The 15664-nt window shown below is 34.7% G+C and overlaps 1 protein-coding gene across 4 annotated transcripts in view; it reads right to left on the reverse strand.

Moving 5' to 3' along the window:
* CSPP1 (centrosome and spindle pole associated protein 1) overlaps window positions 1-15664 on the reverse strand; it is a 107586-nt gene that overhangs the window by 37475 nt on the left and 54447 nt on the right. For all 4 annotated transcript variants that reach the window (XM_079902345.1, XM_079902344.1, XM_079902342.1 and 1 more), the window contains 3 exons: window positions 8864-8993; window positions 6144-6291; window positions 1827-1979 (listed from right to left, as the gene is read on the reverse strand). In XM_079902345.1, the coding sequence (XP_079758471.1) occupies window positions 1827-1979; window positions 6144-6291; window positions 8864-8993 (431 nt within the window). The remainder of the gene's footprint in view (window positions 1-1826; window positions 1980-6143; window positions 6292-8863; window positions 8994-15664) is intronic.

A 15664-nucleotide genomic window follows, 5' to 3' on the forward strand; every position in this document is an offset into this window, starting at 1 on the left:
ATTACATGCCACATATGTATGTGTATGTGTACACACACATACATATGTATACACACACACTCCTACACATATATGATGGCATACCAACAAATAAGGTGACTCCCAATAGTTTTTTGCATTCAGAAAGTCTGTTTTAAGTGAATTCTTAGGGAATGAAAGTTAATTTAGGAAATTTCAATTCACAAAAAAGGGAAATTTTAACATTTTATGATTTTATACGATTTCTTAAACTAGAGCATCCTGGCCACAACAGCTGCACCAAAACCCTGGTAGTGTACAGAAAGGCAATAGACAATAAATTCTGCTATGCATATTCAATCATCAAGCTTGTGCTCCCTCTTGGGAATGGGTCATGGAAAGCTTTGATTTTTGCAGGGCTTTTGCTTTGTAAGCAGAGCTAGATGCCTAAAGTGCTATTACTATGACAGAGAAAGTTCTAGGCTAAGAGAGAACTACAAACAATACAGGGTGTAGAAGAGAATGGAAGAGAAGGGGTCTGTACCACTGATCTCAATAAAGACTACCAGAAGCAGAAGCCAATGAAGAGAAAAATAATGATAATCAGAAAGAGGTCAAAATTCTCTTCAATAAAATGGAAAGGTGTTTTGATGCTGCTATTGTACACTGAATTATTACAGACTCAGAGTGGGAGCCAAATTAGTAATTTCATCATAATCAAAAGTGCTAATTTTAGTACTCCAAAAATCAAAACTAGATCCACTGTGTAAAAATCTATTGTGGATCAAAGTAGGAAAGCATTTTCTTGTAATTAGAGATCAAACAGTGATACAGGCTGTCCATGGAAACAACGAACCACACATCTCATGAAGTGTTCTAAAAGGCTGCAGAGATCAGTGCTACCATCAAAGGCTTGAAAGATGCAAGGCTAGTAATTCTAATCAGAGCTCACCATTTAGTCTGCCTATTTGGCCAATATGCACTAAAAATTTTCTTAAGTTTTTAAAAAACTGTATGATTAGTCAGGGACATTGTAGAAAGACTTCCTAATATAGAGTTCTTCTCTAGTCTAAAATTAAAATTTCTGTGAATGTACAAAAGAGAATTTGTCATAAATAAATGGTTACTTTATAGGCATCAAAATATAGTATAAGGTGGTATATTCTTTAAACTTCATTTGAATTTTAAATATGTAACATACTTTCACATATACTTGATAAAGATGATTACAACTTTTCCTGGCAAGTCATAAAGAAAGATATTGAATAATCTTCAATTTACAGAATCTTTAATTAAAGGACCCTGTTTAATAGCAAATCAAAGATATTTGCTTATGAAAGGCAGATGTGACCAGAAGTCAAAGTAAACTTTTAATTACTTCATTTATTTCTTTGTATATTGTGGTTTTATAAGGGAGGGCAACTGATTATAAAACAAACAAAAAATAAATTTCACCGTATAATTTATCATACAACATCTGATATGTTTTCACTAATTCAAACTAATTCTGATGGTATAAGAACTCATAAACTTTACCAAACTCTGTATGGGTAGAAAGACTATTTGATTTTAAGAAATGCCCTCCCCATCAGCAAAATAAAAGTGTTAGCAGCAGCTAAAGTATACATAAGCAAGTAATAAAGCTGAGAATACATACATATTATTAAGGAGCAAGATGTATTTCTTTATTCACTTTTTTCAAAGTACCTATGTAGAAAAGTTATTGTAAATAGCATGAATAATGTGTTATGCTTCCTGACTCAGAGTAACCAAATTCTCAAAATCATAAGAACTTTCTTGGAGAACAGAACAACTTTAGAAATGTAAAAAAACCCAAAAAAACAAAAGAATAGAATGTGATTAAAAACCTGAGTTTTTATTTGCAGAATCTTCTAGGTTCTCAGCATCTGAAGTGGCTAAATTTTGGTCTAGAGATACAACAGCCCTTTTATCTTCATATGTTCTTGCATCTGGGTTATGGAAGGCTTCTGTATTTTGTCTGTGCATCCTATTCAAATCAGCTGAGAGGGAAATATAAGCCATTTATTTCAATAAATGCATTTCTATAATTAGTATACTTAATACATTTTCTTAAAGTAGGCAAATGGAGAGAAAAACAATAGGACAGAGCTGGAATAATTCAATGGTATCTTGGTGCCCTGAAAACAGAAACAAAATTATCAAAACTTGTAAGAAATTTTTCAAAAAATAACCTTACAAAATAAATTCAAAATCAGTAGAGAACTTAAGAGTATATGGATTTTTGACAACCCATAAAAACCATATTCATATCTATGTTACTTCAGAACTCTGAATATCTTAAATACAGAACAAACATAGTTACAATTCAAAACAAGTCATAGTGAAATTTACCCAACATCATTAGTATTCCTAATGAAAAAATATCATGTGGAGTGGAGTTTTAAAATATATCCACAAATTTTTCTACAATCCTCCCGTAAAAGATGGAGCTCAATTCCCCTCCCCTGGAGTGTGTGCTGTTTCTTATGAAAAGGATACTGCATGCACAATGATGGTATATGACTTCTGAAGCTACTTCATGAAAGACAATATATTTCCACCTTGCTTGATCTATTGGCTCACTCACTCTGAAGAAGCCACCTACCATTTCAAAAGGACACTTAAGGAGCTCTAAAGACAAGCCCACATGGCAAGGAACTGAGGCCTCCTGAGCTGTGTGAGGGAGCCATATAGGAAACAGATTCTCCAGTCCCAATCAAGACTTCAGATGACTATAGCCCCAGGTGACATCTTGGACTGCAACCTCATGAGAGATCCTGAGACAGAACCATCCAGCTAAAACACTCACAAATTACTGACTCAAGAACTGCAAGATATGGGCTTCCCTGGTGGCGCAGTGGTTGGGAGTCCGCCTGCCGATGCAGGGGACACGGGTTCGTACCCCGGTCAAGGAAGATCCCACATACCGCGGAGCGGCTGGGCCCGTGAGGCACGGCTGCTGAGCCTGCACGTCCGGAGCCTGTGCTCCGCAACGGGAGAGGCCACAACAGTGAGAGGCCCACGTATCGCCAAAAAAAAAAAATACATATATATATATATATATATATATATATAAAATTGGTAGTCCATAAAATAAATCTCATAAACTTAAAAACATTGAAATAACAAAAAAGTATACTCTCTGAACAAAACAGAATATATGCTAGAAGTGAACAACAGGAAGCTATCCGGAAATATGTCCAAATATTTGGAATTTTTTTTTTTAATATCTTTATTAAAGATATTATAGTTGCTTTACAGTGTTGTGTTAGTTTCCGCTGTATAACAAAGTGAATCAGTTACATGCATACGTATACCCCCATATCCCCTCCTTCTTGCATCTCCCTCCCACCCTCCTTATCCCACCCCACTAGGTGGTCACAAAGCACCAAGCTGATCTCCCTGGGCCATGCAGCTGCTTCCCATCAGCTATCCATTTTACATTTGGTAGTGTATATATGTCAACATTACTCTCTTACATCGTCCCAGCTTACCCTTCCCACTCGCCATGTCCTCTTGTCTACTCTCTACGTCTAGGTCTTTATTCCTGTCCTGCCCCTAGGTTCGTCAGAACCACTGTTTGTTTGTTTGTTTGTTTTTTTAGATTCCATATATATGTGTTAGCATATGGTATTTGTTTTTCTCTTTCTGACTTACTTCACTCTGTATGACAGACTCTAGGTCCATCCACTTCACTACAAATAACTCAATTTTGTTTCTTTTTATGGCTGAGTAATATTCCATTGTATGTATGTGCCACATCTTCTTTATCCATTCATCTGTCGATGGACACTTAGGTTGCTTCCGTGTCCTGGCTACTATAAATAGTGCTGCAATGAACATTGTGGTACATAACTCTTTTTGAATTATGGTTTTCTCAGGGTATATGCCCAGGAGTGGGATTTCTGGGCCATATGGTAGTTTTATTTTTAGTTTTGTTTCTTTTTTTTTTTTTTTTGCAGTACTCGGGCCTCTCACCACCGTGGCCTCTCCCGCCGCGGAGCACAGGCTCCGGATGTGCAGGCCCAGTGGCCATGGCTCACGGGCCCAGCCGCTCCGTGGGATGTGGGATCTTCCCAGACCAGGGTACGAACCTGTGTCCCCTGCGTTGGCAGGCAGACTCTCAACCACTGCGCCACCAGGGAAGCCCTTTACTACATATTTTAAAAAGAAAAATTATGTTCCCTCTCTCTCTAAAATATAACAGCCACATACAAAACAAACTGATATTCTTTAAGTGATGAGTTTACTTGCTTTGAAAATATCATTAAAAAAAAAGTTCCACTGCATTTGATAAAACAGCACACCTTTTTTATTTCATGGCATGACTGTAGCATTAAATAAGCAAACTAAACATTACCACTAAAAGTAAAAATCTCAGGAAAGTTTGCTCCATTCCTGTCAGGTCAAGCAATTCTAAAACAGTATTTTATAATTCAATAACAAACACTTATCCTACTCACTTCCACCAATTAAACATACACAAAACACTGTAATTGTATTGTCTGAACTGGATATAATCTTAGAGCAAGCTGGAAACTTCTAGGAAATTATTCCAGTGTTTCCCAAAGTTTCTGTTACATAAATAAGCACTTCCTTCGTGGTAACTGTTATGTTTCTATCAATTTACAATTTAAATTTAATAGCAAAGACTGGGTAGATGCTTATCAATCTCATGTCCTCCTCCTGGGTATAAAGAACCCAAAACTTCCCAGCCTCCCAAGCAGTTACTTTAGAACCTTATAACTAGGTCTGAACAATGGAACAAAGACAAAAGTGATATTCCTCCACTTTCAGGCCAGGCCCCAACAAAATTCTCAACTTGTTCTCCCACCCTCTGGACCACATCTATGCAGCTAGAAATAAAGGACTCCAAAACGGTGGAATGACACAATGGAAGAAGCTCACATTCCCAAGTCACCTCTTGGAGGAGAACCACCCAAACAGCATCAGAATGTGACTTAAGTGAGAAGTAAATTTACACTGCCTTAAGCCTTAAGCCTCTGAGAAATGGGAGTTCTTCGTTAGAGCACTTTTCGTTAAATGCCTTTACTTTCAAAGGAAATGTTATAGTACTATCCATTAATGGAAAACCAGTGTTTTTCTAATATATATTCAAATAAACATTTAACTTCTAGGCTTATCTATGCATCACCTAAAATCATCTCATCTATAAAGAGAGAGTAAGAGTTCTAGTCTTCAAAACTGTGAGGAAAGTATTTATGAGGTGAAGAAAGGAAAGGAATAAATCCTTTGGAAAATAAAAGAATTATCTCATTAATTTAAGTGGGCCTCAAATATATCTTTTTAAAAAAGTCATCTTTAACAAAGAATCAAAGGCATAATACTTAAGAACTCTAATAACTCAGTACCCCTCAAAATCTTCTGATTTCATCACTCAGCTATCCCTACAACAAAGCATAAACCCAAAGAATGTGAAATTTACATTTTTACCATTTTAATGGGTTTCTAATTATTCATTTCTCATTTACAATTAAACAATTTTTAAAAAACCCATTATCTTTCTCTGCTTTTATTCTAAGCTAAAAGCTAATCAGAGACCATTCCAATATATATAACAAGTTATATAAAGCGTCTTTTCAAAGTGCTTGTTGTGTGATTTCTAGATGGAACATTTTTAAGAGTACATAATTGAAAGATAAATCAATATAATTCTGCAACCTGCCAAAACTTTCTGAGGCCAGATCTTTGTCAAAGGAGTCCTGCATTGTGCAAGTACATGGCATATATGAATTAAATATAACATGCCCCCACTACACCGGATCACTTATTTTAAAGACGTCTTACTAGTTTAAAAACAAATTGTAATAAGGGTTTTATTGTTTTTACTAGAAAACTTTTAAAAATTCTAACTACTAGTTTGGGTAAAAACTTGCCAACTAACATGAACTTTTCTCTGCAACTGAGTTATTATCATTGGAAGGTGAAAAATTTGTAATAAAAATAAATGAATAGTAATCTGAAGAAAAAAGGCTTTTTAACCTGTTATTATGCTTACTATCAAAATACCTCTTTTGCATTAAGCTGTACAAAAAGAGACCTTGCCTTACAGACTATGATTCCCACTTTTTTCTACTCCCCATTCTTTTAAAAAGTTAAACTTAGTTTCTCTTAAAAACAACAAATCAATGGAAATAACATACTTATCAGATCTCCTTTTGCATCTCTCAGAGGAGCACCACCTCCACCTTTCCCCCAGGGGTTATAACTTCTCATTTCAGCTTCTAATTTAGCTTCATATTCTTCTTTTTCTTCTCGTTCTTTCTTTCTTCTTTCTTCTCTTTCTCGAATCTTAACAACATTAAGAAACATTCGTAATAAGTGCTGACAAGTATTCTGATACAAGAAGTTTTAATATCAGATTTTATTTTTCTTATTAGAGAAAAAACTGGATTTTTTTTCAATATACTTCACTATAAAATTTAACATCACAAATATATTTAAAAACAATTTAAGGGGCTTCCCTGATGGCGCGGCGGTTAAGAATCCGCCTGCCAATGCAGGGCACACGGGTTCGAGCCCTGGTCCAGGAAGATCCCACATGCCATGGAACAACTAAGCCGGTGCACTACAACTACTGAGACCGCGCTCTAGAGCCCACGAGCCACAACTACTGAGCCCATATGCCACAACTACTGAAGCCCGCGCGCCTAGAGCCCACGCTCCGCAGCAAGAGAAGCCACTGCAATGAGAAGCCTGGGCACCACAACGAAGAGTAGCCCCTGCTCGCCGCAACTAGAGAAAGCCCACATGCAGCAACAAAGACCCAATGCAGCCAAAAATAAAATAAATTTATAAAAAAATAAAATAAAATAAAAACAATTTAACAACAATTTGCTAGCTGGAATATATAGCTGCTACTCCCTCACATCATGTCACTTGAGTCCTTTCCAGCCACTGGTGCCACTTTGGACTAAACCAACTCCATCTTCCCACTCCCCAGCTTCATTCCCTCCCTAACCTCACCAGTTTCATGGGGACCAACAAAATCTCCCTACTTCCTTTTTTCATCTACCCTTTCACGGGATCTGGCCAGCAACAAACTACTCTTCACACCTCATGAGATCTGGGCCAACTACTTCCTATACCTCACCAGACCTACTCTACCCCGGGCAAACTCCATTCCCCAAATTCAAAGCTGTTGAAGGTTCAAAGTTCTCTGGAGAGTGTTGGGCTATTTAAGTATACTTTATGAAAGCATAAAAAACAAATACAGTCTTATCATCATCAAGTATAAGCACAGGGTTGGTCTCTAAAAGCATAAATAGGCAATGAATAAAGATCTACATTTTGGAAAGCTACTTTTAAAATCATAACCATATGCATGGAAAATTTAAGCAACTACTCCAGAAAGGCCAAGGAAGTTATCACATACATAAAATAAAATTCTAGAGTTAGGAAATCTGGTTTTGTCGGTGGTGTTTTTAATATGCTCATTTTAAAACAGATAAATGCAGTCTTTTGTTTGTAGAATCATAACACAAAAAAAATAATGTTGGTAATTCTGTAATTTAAAAAAATCCACCTTCCAAGGAGGTTGCCCAACGTAAAAAACTGAACAAAAAAGCTGAGCTTTAGAAGAAATCCAAGTGAAACTTTGTAGAAAAGTACCTCAGGTGAATATATACCTAGAGTTCCAGGGTCCTCTCTGGAGGAGATATGAGTATTCCCCTCAAAAAACCCATACATCTAAAACAGTTACTCTTTTATTTTTTTAAGCTATTAATTTATTATTATTTATTTATTTTTGGCTGCGTTGGGTCTTTGTTACTGCACAAGGGCTTTCTCTAGTTGCGATGAGCAGGTGCTATTCTTCGTTGCGGTGCACAGGCTTCTCATTGCAGTGGCTTCTCTTGTTGCAGAGCACAGGCTCTAGGTGCACAGGCTTCAGCAGTTGTGGCACGCGGGCTCAGTAGTTGTGGCTCGCGGGCTGTAGAGTGCAAGCTCAGTAGTTGTGATGCACAGGCTTAGATGCTCCACGGCATGTGGGATCTTCCTGGACCAGGGCTCAAACCCGTGTGCCCAGCATTGGCAGGTGGATTCTTAACCACTGCGCCACCAGGGAAGTCCCTGATACAGTTACTCTTAAGTAAACTCTCTCCAAACATTACAAACCACAACAGAACATTATCCTCCTCCCTAAGCATTCTACCTCTTTTTTCCCTACCATCAGTTCACAGCCTCATTATTCTCTCAGATTACAACACTCAGAATCATCTTCAAGCCCTCTGTTCTTTCCTCACTCCCTAAATCTAAGCCCTATCAATGGAACCCCAGAATTGTCTCTTGGATGCCCTCTCCATCTTCCCCACCTGGTTCAGCGCCTTGCTACCTCCTGGCTGGACTACCTCAATAGTTTACTAAAAGGTTTCTCTGCCACATCTCTTTCCCAACCATCCATATCAGAACCAGATATCTTCCTGAAAGCCACACCTACTCATATCAACTATTTCTTTCACTTTTTGGTTTAAAATGTCCTCCCTTTGGCTATTGATAACAAGATGAAACTGAAAACCCCTTATTAGCTATCCTTCACAATCCAGCACAATCTAACACTCCAGCCCCTTCTCCTACATCAATTCCATTTACTGAATACACCAGGAATTTCACATTTATTCACTGTATAACATGCAACTCAAATATCATCAACCATGTGAAGCCCTCCTAACAGCCCAGGCAATTATTCTCCCTACCCCATGCATTCCAGTCTACCTACATCAAACCTTATCACACTGAATTATAAATGAATGGAATTTGTTCTCCTCTGCCACACTCTGAGTTTTAACAGACCACTGTACTAACACATAAGATGTTTAACATTAGATGAACAAACAAACGAATGAATAAAAAAATGAATGAATACCTGCTGCTGCAAAGCTTCTTGGTAAGACTGAAGTGACTGTTTTGAAGGCTTTGGTTTACCTTCAAAAAACAATCCTGAATTTATTGCTCGATCACTTGTAATTTTCAGTTCATTCTGTCCAACCGTACTCCTACATCAAATACACAATAATCCAGATTCATTTATAACAAAACAAGAAGAAAATGCAACACGCCTTTGAAATAGCATGGCATTTAAGTACATTTAAAATAGAGAAAGAATTCCTCTATAGTTCAAAGAGAAATCCTTAAGTAAATGACCCCTATCTCTGCTTTCACAATTAATGGAACTTTCAAATCTACTGAATCTATTTCTTGACCTAGGTGGCAGTTACATGCAAGTAAAACTTTCACATACAAGTAAAAACAGTTTGTGATAATTCATCAAGCAATATACGTATTACTTTCACACTTTTCTGAATGCAGTGGAAGTCCCTCTAGTAATATCATAACTAATGACTTACTCAATAAATCTGCTCCAAAATAAAGTATTGAAAATAACTTCCTAGCCATTTCAAGAATAAAACAATATAAATACAGTAAAGAGTCTGACTATCCCAAATAAATTTAAAATTTTAAAAAACTTACAAGGAATCAAAAAAGAATTTTTAACATATTACAGTAATATAAACCTCAAGGAATAAAGTACTATTTGTTTATAATACATGTTAAAATACAGGAATATAGCCATTTTGAAGAAAACAATATATTTAAATATCTTTATTATAAAAGATAAACTCAAATATTATTTTTAAAATAAAACTGTACTAATAAAAAAGAGACTACAAAAGGCTCCTATCTCTGAAAACAACATCATCACCTTTATTTTTTTTTGCTGGCAGAAATAAAATGTGTGCTTTATTGTTCTGGGGATTTTTTAAAATACATTTTTTATTTTTTATACAATTTTAAAGGTTACTTTCCATTTACAGTTATTAAAAAATATTGGCTATATTCCCCATGTTGTACAATATATCCTTGAGCTTATCTTACACCCAAAAGTTTGTCCCTCCCCATTGGTAACCACTGGTTTGCTCTCTATATCTGTGAGTCTTCTTGTTTGTTATATTCACTAGTTTGTTGTATTTTTTAGATTCCACATACAAATGATATCATACAGTATTTGTCTTTCTCTGACTTATTTCACTTAGCATAATGCCCTCCAAGTTCATCCATGTTGCTGCAAATGGCAGAATTCTGTTCTTTTTTTACGGCTGAGTAGTATTCCATTGTGTATATAAATCTCACCTTCTTTATCCACTCATCTGTTGATGGACATTTAGGTTGCTTCCATATCTTGGCAACTATAAGTAGTGCTGCTATGAACAATGGGGTGCATGTATCTTTTCAAATTAGTGTTTTTGTTTTTCTCAGATATATACCCAGGAGTGGGGAGTAATACAGTAGTTCTATTTTTAGCTTTTTGAGAACTTCCATATTGCTTTCCACAGTGGCTGCACCAATTTACATTCCTACCAACAATGTACCAGGGTTCCCTTTTCTCCACAACCTCACCAACATTTGCTAGTTGTGTTCTTTTTGATGACCATCCTGACAGGAGTGAGGTGATATCTCATTGTGGCTTTAATTTGCATTTCTCTGATGCTTAGTGATGTTAAGCCTCTTTTCATTTGCGTGTTGGCCCTGTGCACGTCCTCTTTGGAGAAATGTCTATTCAGGTCTTCTGCCCATTTTTTAATTGGGTTGTTTTTTTGATGCTGAGTTGTATGAGCTGTTTATATATTTTGGATATTAACTCTTTATCGGTCATATCATTTGCAAATATTTTCTCCCATTCAGTAGCCTGTCTTTTCCTTTTGTCGATGGTTTACTTTGCTGTGCAAAAGCTTTTAAGTTTAATTAAGTTCCATTTATTTATTTTTTGCTTTTATTTCCTTTGCTTTAGGAAATGGATCAAAAAAACGTTGCTACAATTTATGTCAAAGAGTGTTCTATGTTTTCTTTGAGGAGTTTTATGGTTTCTGGTCTTACATTTAGGTCTTTAATCTACTGTGAGTTTATTTTTGTATATGGTGTTAGAGGACATTCTAGTATATGCCTAGGAGTGGAACTGCAGTGTTGTATGGTAAGTAGACATTTAACATTTTAAGAAATTACCATTTCCTGCAACTGCTTTTTATATACTAATTTTGTGTTCATCAATTCTGCTAACACTATTAATTCTATATTTTATCTGTACATTCTTTTGCAAATAATATCAGTTTTCTCTCTTCTTTTCTAATCCTTGTACCTATCTTCCTTCCTTTCTTTCTTATTTTTGACCTTGCTACAATTATTGAGCCCTAAAAGTAATGACAATAATTACACTAGTCATTATTATCAATCTCAAAAAGAGTATTTTAAACATTTCACCATTAAGTAAAATATATGATGTAGGTTTTTCATGTTTATACTTTCTCAGTGTAAGCAGCTCTCCCTCTAATATACTGACATATTGAATTTTATTAATGCTTTCTTTGTATCTATTGAGATAACCATATAGCTTTTTTCTTTGTTCTCTTAATATGATGTATTACAGTAATTGATTTTACCATAATGTCAATATCTAACACCAATTAGCATTTAGTATATATCAGACATTGTTCTAGATGCTTTACATATTTTAATTCATTCAATCCTCAGAATAACCCTATGAGTTGATACCACTATTATCCCAATTAACAAACAAGAAATAAAACTTAAGAAACTTGCCTTAAGCTGATTAGTAAAACCTGGATTCAAACCAAGGCACTCTGCCTGCAGAGCCTACACTCTTAATTGATACGAAATACTAAGTTTATTCATTCTACTTTCCAGAATAATTGCAATTTGGGATGAAATATCCTTTTCTACTTTATGAGGTTCAATTTTAGGATTCTTCTGTGAGTGAAACTAGCCTATAACTTCCTATTCTCATATTGGCCTTGTCAGGTTTGAGTATCAAGAGTATCATAGTCTCAGTAGCAGTGTGAATTTGATACTCTGTATTAGTTTGTGTAAGATTAATTTTTTTCCTTGAATGTCTGGTGTAATTAACCAGTCCATCTAGATGCAGAGTTTATTTTGTGGGATGATTTGAAACTTGTGATCCCCAAATTTTAAAACAGTTTTGATATTATCAATGTTTTTTTATTACTTCTTATCAGTTTTATTAAGTTAAATTTTAATAGGAATTTTTCTTCACTTAAATTTCTAAAGTCACTGTCATAAACTTGTTCATAATATATTTTTATTGTCTTTTTAAGGTTAACTACAACTAAACTGATAATTTTTTTCATTCCTAATATTTCTTATTTATACCTTTCACTTTTGGTTTTTTCTTTTTTTCCTTGACCAACATCAGTAGAGAATTATCTATTTTAATAGTGTTTTCAAAGAACTTTAGATTCTGTTGATCCTCAGTATTATATATTTCTATTTCATTTATTTCTCTTCTTTATTATTTCTTTCCTTGCTTCTTTGGGTTTACTTTGCTATTCTTTTTCTCACTTTTTAGATGCCTGATAATTATTTTAATTTTCAACATTTTTACATATTTCCTAATTTGTTCCCTGTTTTCTAATTTCCAATATATCGAGGGTTTGTTATTTTAAAAATTGATTTCTACTTTAAATGGTCCATAGGATATGAGTCTACCAAAATTTACTGAGACTTCCTTTAAGGACTAGGATGTGGTAAGTTTTATAAATATTCTTGTGAGATTAGTAAAAATAGATATTCTCAAGTTGGAGGTGAACTTCTATACATTTCCACTAAAATAAGCTTGTTAATTATGTTAAGTAAATTATTCTCTAACTTTATTATTTTCTGCTTTATCTAACACTTATATAAAGAAGTAATAAAGTCTCACATTAGGATACTATATTTGTCAACTTTTACCTGCAGTTCTTTAAATTTTTGCTTTATGAATTTTGAGATGATGTTTTCAGGTACATAAAAATTTTTGTTATATTATCCTGCTAAAATGAACCTCTATTCTTTATAAATGGATCCTCTTTGTCCCAAACAAACCCTTATGACTGAAAAATCCATTTCATCTAATGTTACTATAGCTAAACAAATTTTAGTATAATTCATATTCTCCTAGTATATCTGTACCCTTTTACTTTCAACTTTTCTCTACCACTTGCTCAAGTATATCTTATAAGTAACATGTACCTGGATTTTGCTTCTGCAACTAGTATGACAAGCTTTCTCTCTGACCTATATACTTTACCATTTACTAACATCAAATTTAATTTTGCCATTTAATTTGGACTTACAATCAGATTAAATAGGCTCCTTAAACCTTTCAATGTTTCTTTTTGTTCTCTCTTTTTTTTGCCTCCTTTTGGATTTTTTTTTTCCTCTAGCACACTAGTAAGTTGCATCTTTTGTCCATATATTTTTAGTGGTTATCCTAGAAATATAACACCCATACATAACTTACCAAAGACTAAAGCTAATTGAAATCTTTACAATGCTCACAAATGATAAAGATTTTTAAACACATTAACTCCATCTAACCCCATCCAAATTACATGCTATTCCTATTAATTACTCTTAATTTTACTTACTTTTAAACCCATTATAATTTTACCATACATAATATTTATTTAATTCCATCTACATATTTACCACATTTTTTTCTTTCTACTCTTTCATGTAACTCAGACCTCCCCTATGTGACCTTCCTTCTGCATTTAGAATTGTACTTACTAAGGGTCTGCTAGTGGCAAATTCAGCCGTTTCTCTTAAAATATTTTTATTTCAATCTCATTCATGAAAAATAACTTTGCTGAGTACAAAATCATCTCAACAAATTGACGGTATCTATAGTTATCTTCTGAATTCCTTCCTAGAGTTCATTTGAAAGTAATGTCTTTTCTTTCTGGCTGTTTTTAAGTTCCTCTATTTCATTTATGTTCTAAAGTTTTACTATGACTGTCTTGGTATGGAATTCTTTTATTTCTCCTGTTTGAGAGGTATTAGGCTTCTAGAATCTATAGATTAGGACCTTTTATCAATTGTAGATAATTTTAAGATATCATCTCTTCAAATACTTCTTCTATCTCATTCTCTCTCTTTTTCTAGAATTCCAATTAGTTACACTTAAACCTTTACAGTGCCATAATTTTTACTCCCTTTTTCATATTTTCCATGTCTTTTTCTCCCCGTTCTGGCTGAATTTCTTTAGATCTACTAGTTCAGAGGTTCTCAAACTTTAGTGTACATCAGAATCACCAGGAAAGCTTATTGAACACAAGTTGTTGGGCCCCAGAATAGAGTTTCTGATTCATAGGTAGGATGGGGCCTGAGAGTTTGCATTTCCAACATGTTCCCATAATGCTGCTACTCTGAGAACCACATTTGAAAACCATTGCTCCAACTTATTAATTCTCATTTTGGGTATGTCAAATCTGCTATTAAGGCCCATCCATTGACTTACTACTCTCAATTATTTAAAATTTTTACTAAAATATCTAGTTAGTTCTATTTCAAATCTGTTGGTCATTCTTCATAGTTTCTTATGCCCTGATATAAACATGATCAATATGACCATTTTATATTTTGCCTAACAATTCCTAATCTGAGGTCTCTGTCATTCTTTTTTTGCAAGCCTATTCCCACTTATGGTTTATATCCTTGTATATTTTGTCATTTCTGAATATGAACGTCACATTTTCCATGGAAAAGTATTGAAAGTCCCTAATCTTCACTTTCTATTTTACCAACTGCTTTGGGAATTTCCCTTTTTATTACTCAGACACTGGTAGCTTCATTAATAATCTCTGTACTTTTTACCCTCCTCCGTTAAACAAATTTGTATCATCCTCCTATAATTCTGTCTCTCATCAATTTTCCAATCATTTTTGCTTAAAGAGTGATATTGCTTCCACATTTCAAGAAATATATTTCTGAAAGAGTACACAAAGAAAGCACATAAAACAAAGAGCAAAGATAACCACCATTCAAAACTAAAAATAAAGAAATGGAAAAACTACGTAAACTTATACACACTTTTGTTCACTGAATCATAGATTTTATTGATGGTATTGATGGTATACGACTAATAAAATCCCTAAAACCTTGCCCTGTTTATGGAGGCATGGGATGGGAATTGTGTCAAAGGTAAGAGGTTCTAAGTGTTGGGCAAAGTAGGAGCAATGATTCCTAACAACTGAAGGCTCCTCTCAAGCTTCCTTTTCTCCTTTTTCCCTGGTGATCCAGGGCTCGTACTTCTTAGAAATTATGCAAATGTAGCTCATCAAACTGAAAGCAAAAAGACTCAGAGAGCCACATCTATACACATCATAGTCAACGTACCCAAAGACAAAGAAAGAATCTCAAAAGCAGCAAGAAAATAACTCATCACATACAAGGAATCTTCAATAAGATTAACAGCTGATCAGAAACCATGAAGGCCAGCAGGCAATGAGATGACATATTCAAAGTGCTAATAGAAAAAAAAAAAGTCAACCAAGAATTTTATATCCAGGAAAACTATGCCTCAAAAATAAAAGTGAAATTAGAACATTATTAAATAAAAATCAGAGAAGTCCTCACTAACAGACCTGTCTTATACGAAATACTGAATGGAGCACTTCAGGTTGAAATAAAGAACACTCAACAGTAACTGGAGTAAACACAAAGAAATAAAGAACACCAGTAACAGTAACCACATAGGTAAAGATGAAAGATAATACAAATATGGGACTTCCCTGGTGGTGCAGTGGTTAAGAATCTGCCTGCCAATGCAGGGGACATGGGTTCGAGCCCTGGTCCAGGAAGATCCCACATGCCA

This window comes from Stenella coeruleoalba (assembly GCF_951394435.1).
Source record: "Stenella coeruleoalba genome assembly, chromosome: 17".
NCBI classification, from domain to species: Eukaryota; Metazoa; Chordata; class Mammalia; order Artiodactyla; family Delphinidae; genus Stenella; species Stenella coeruleoalba.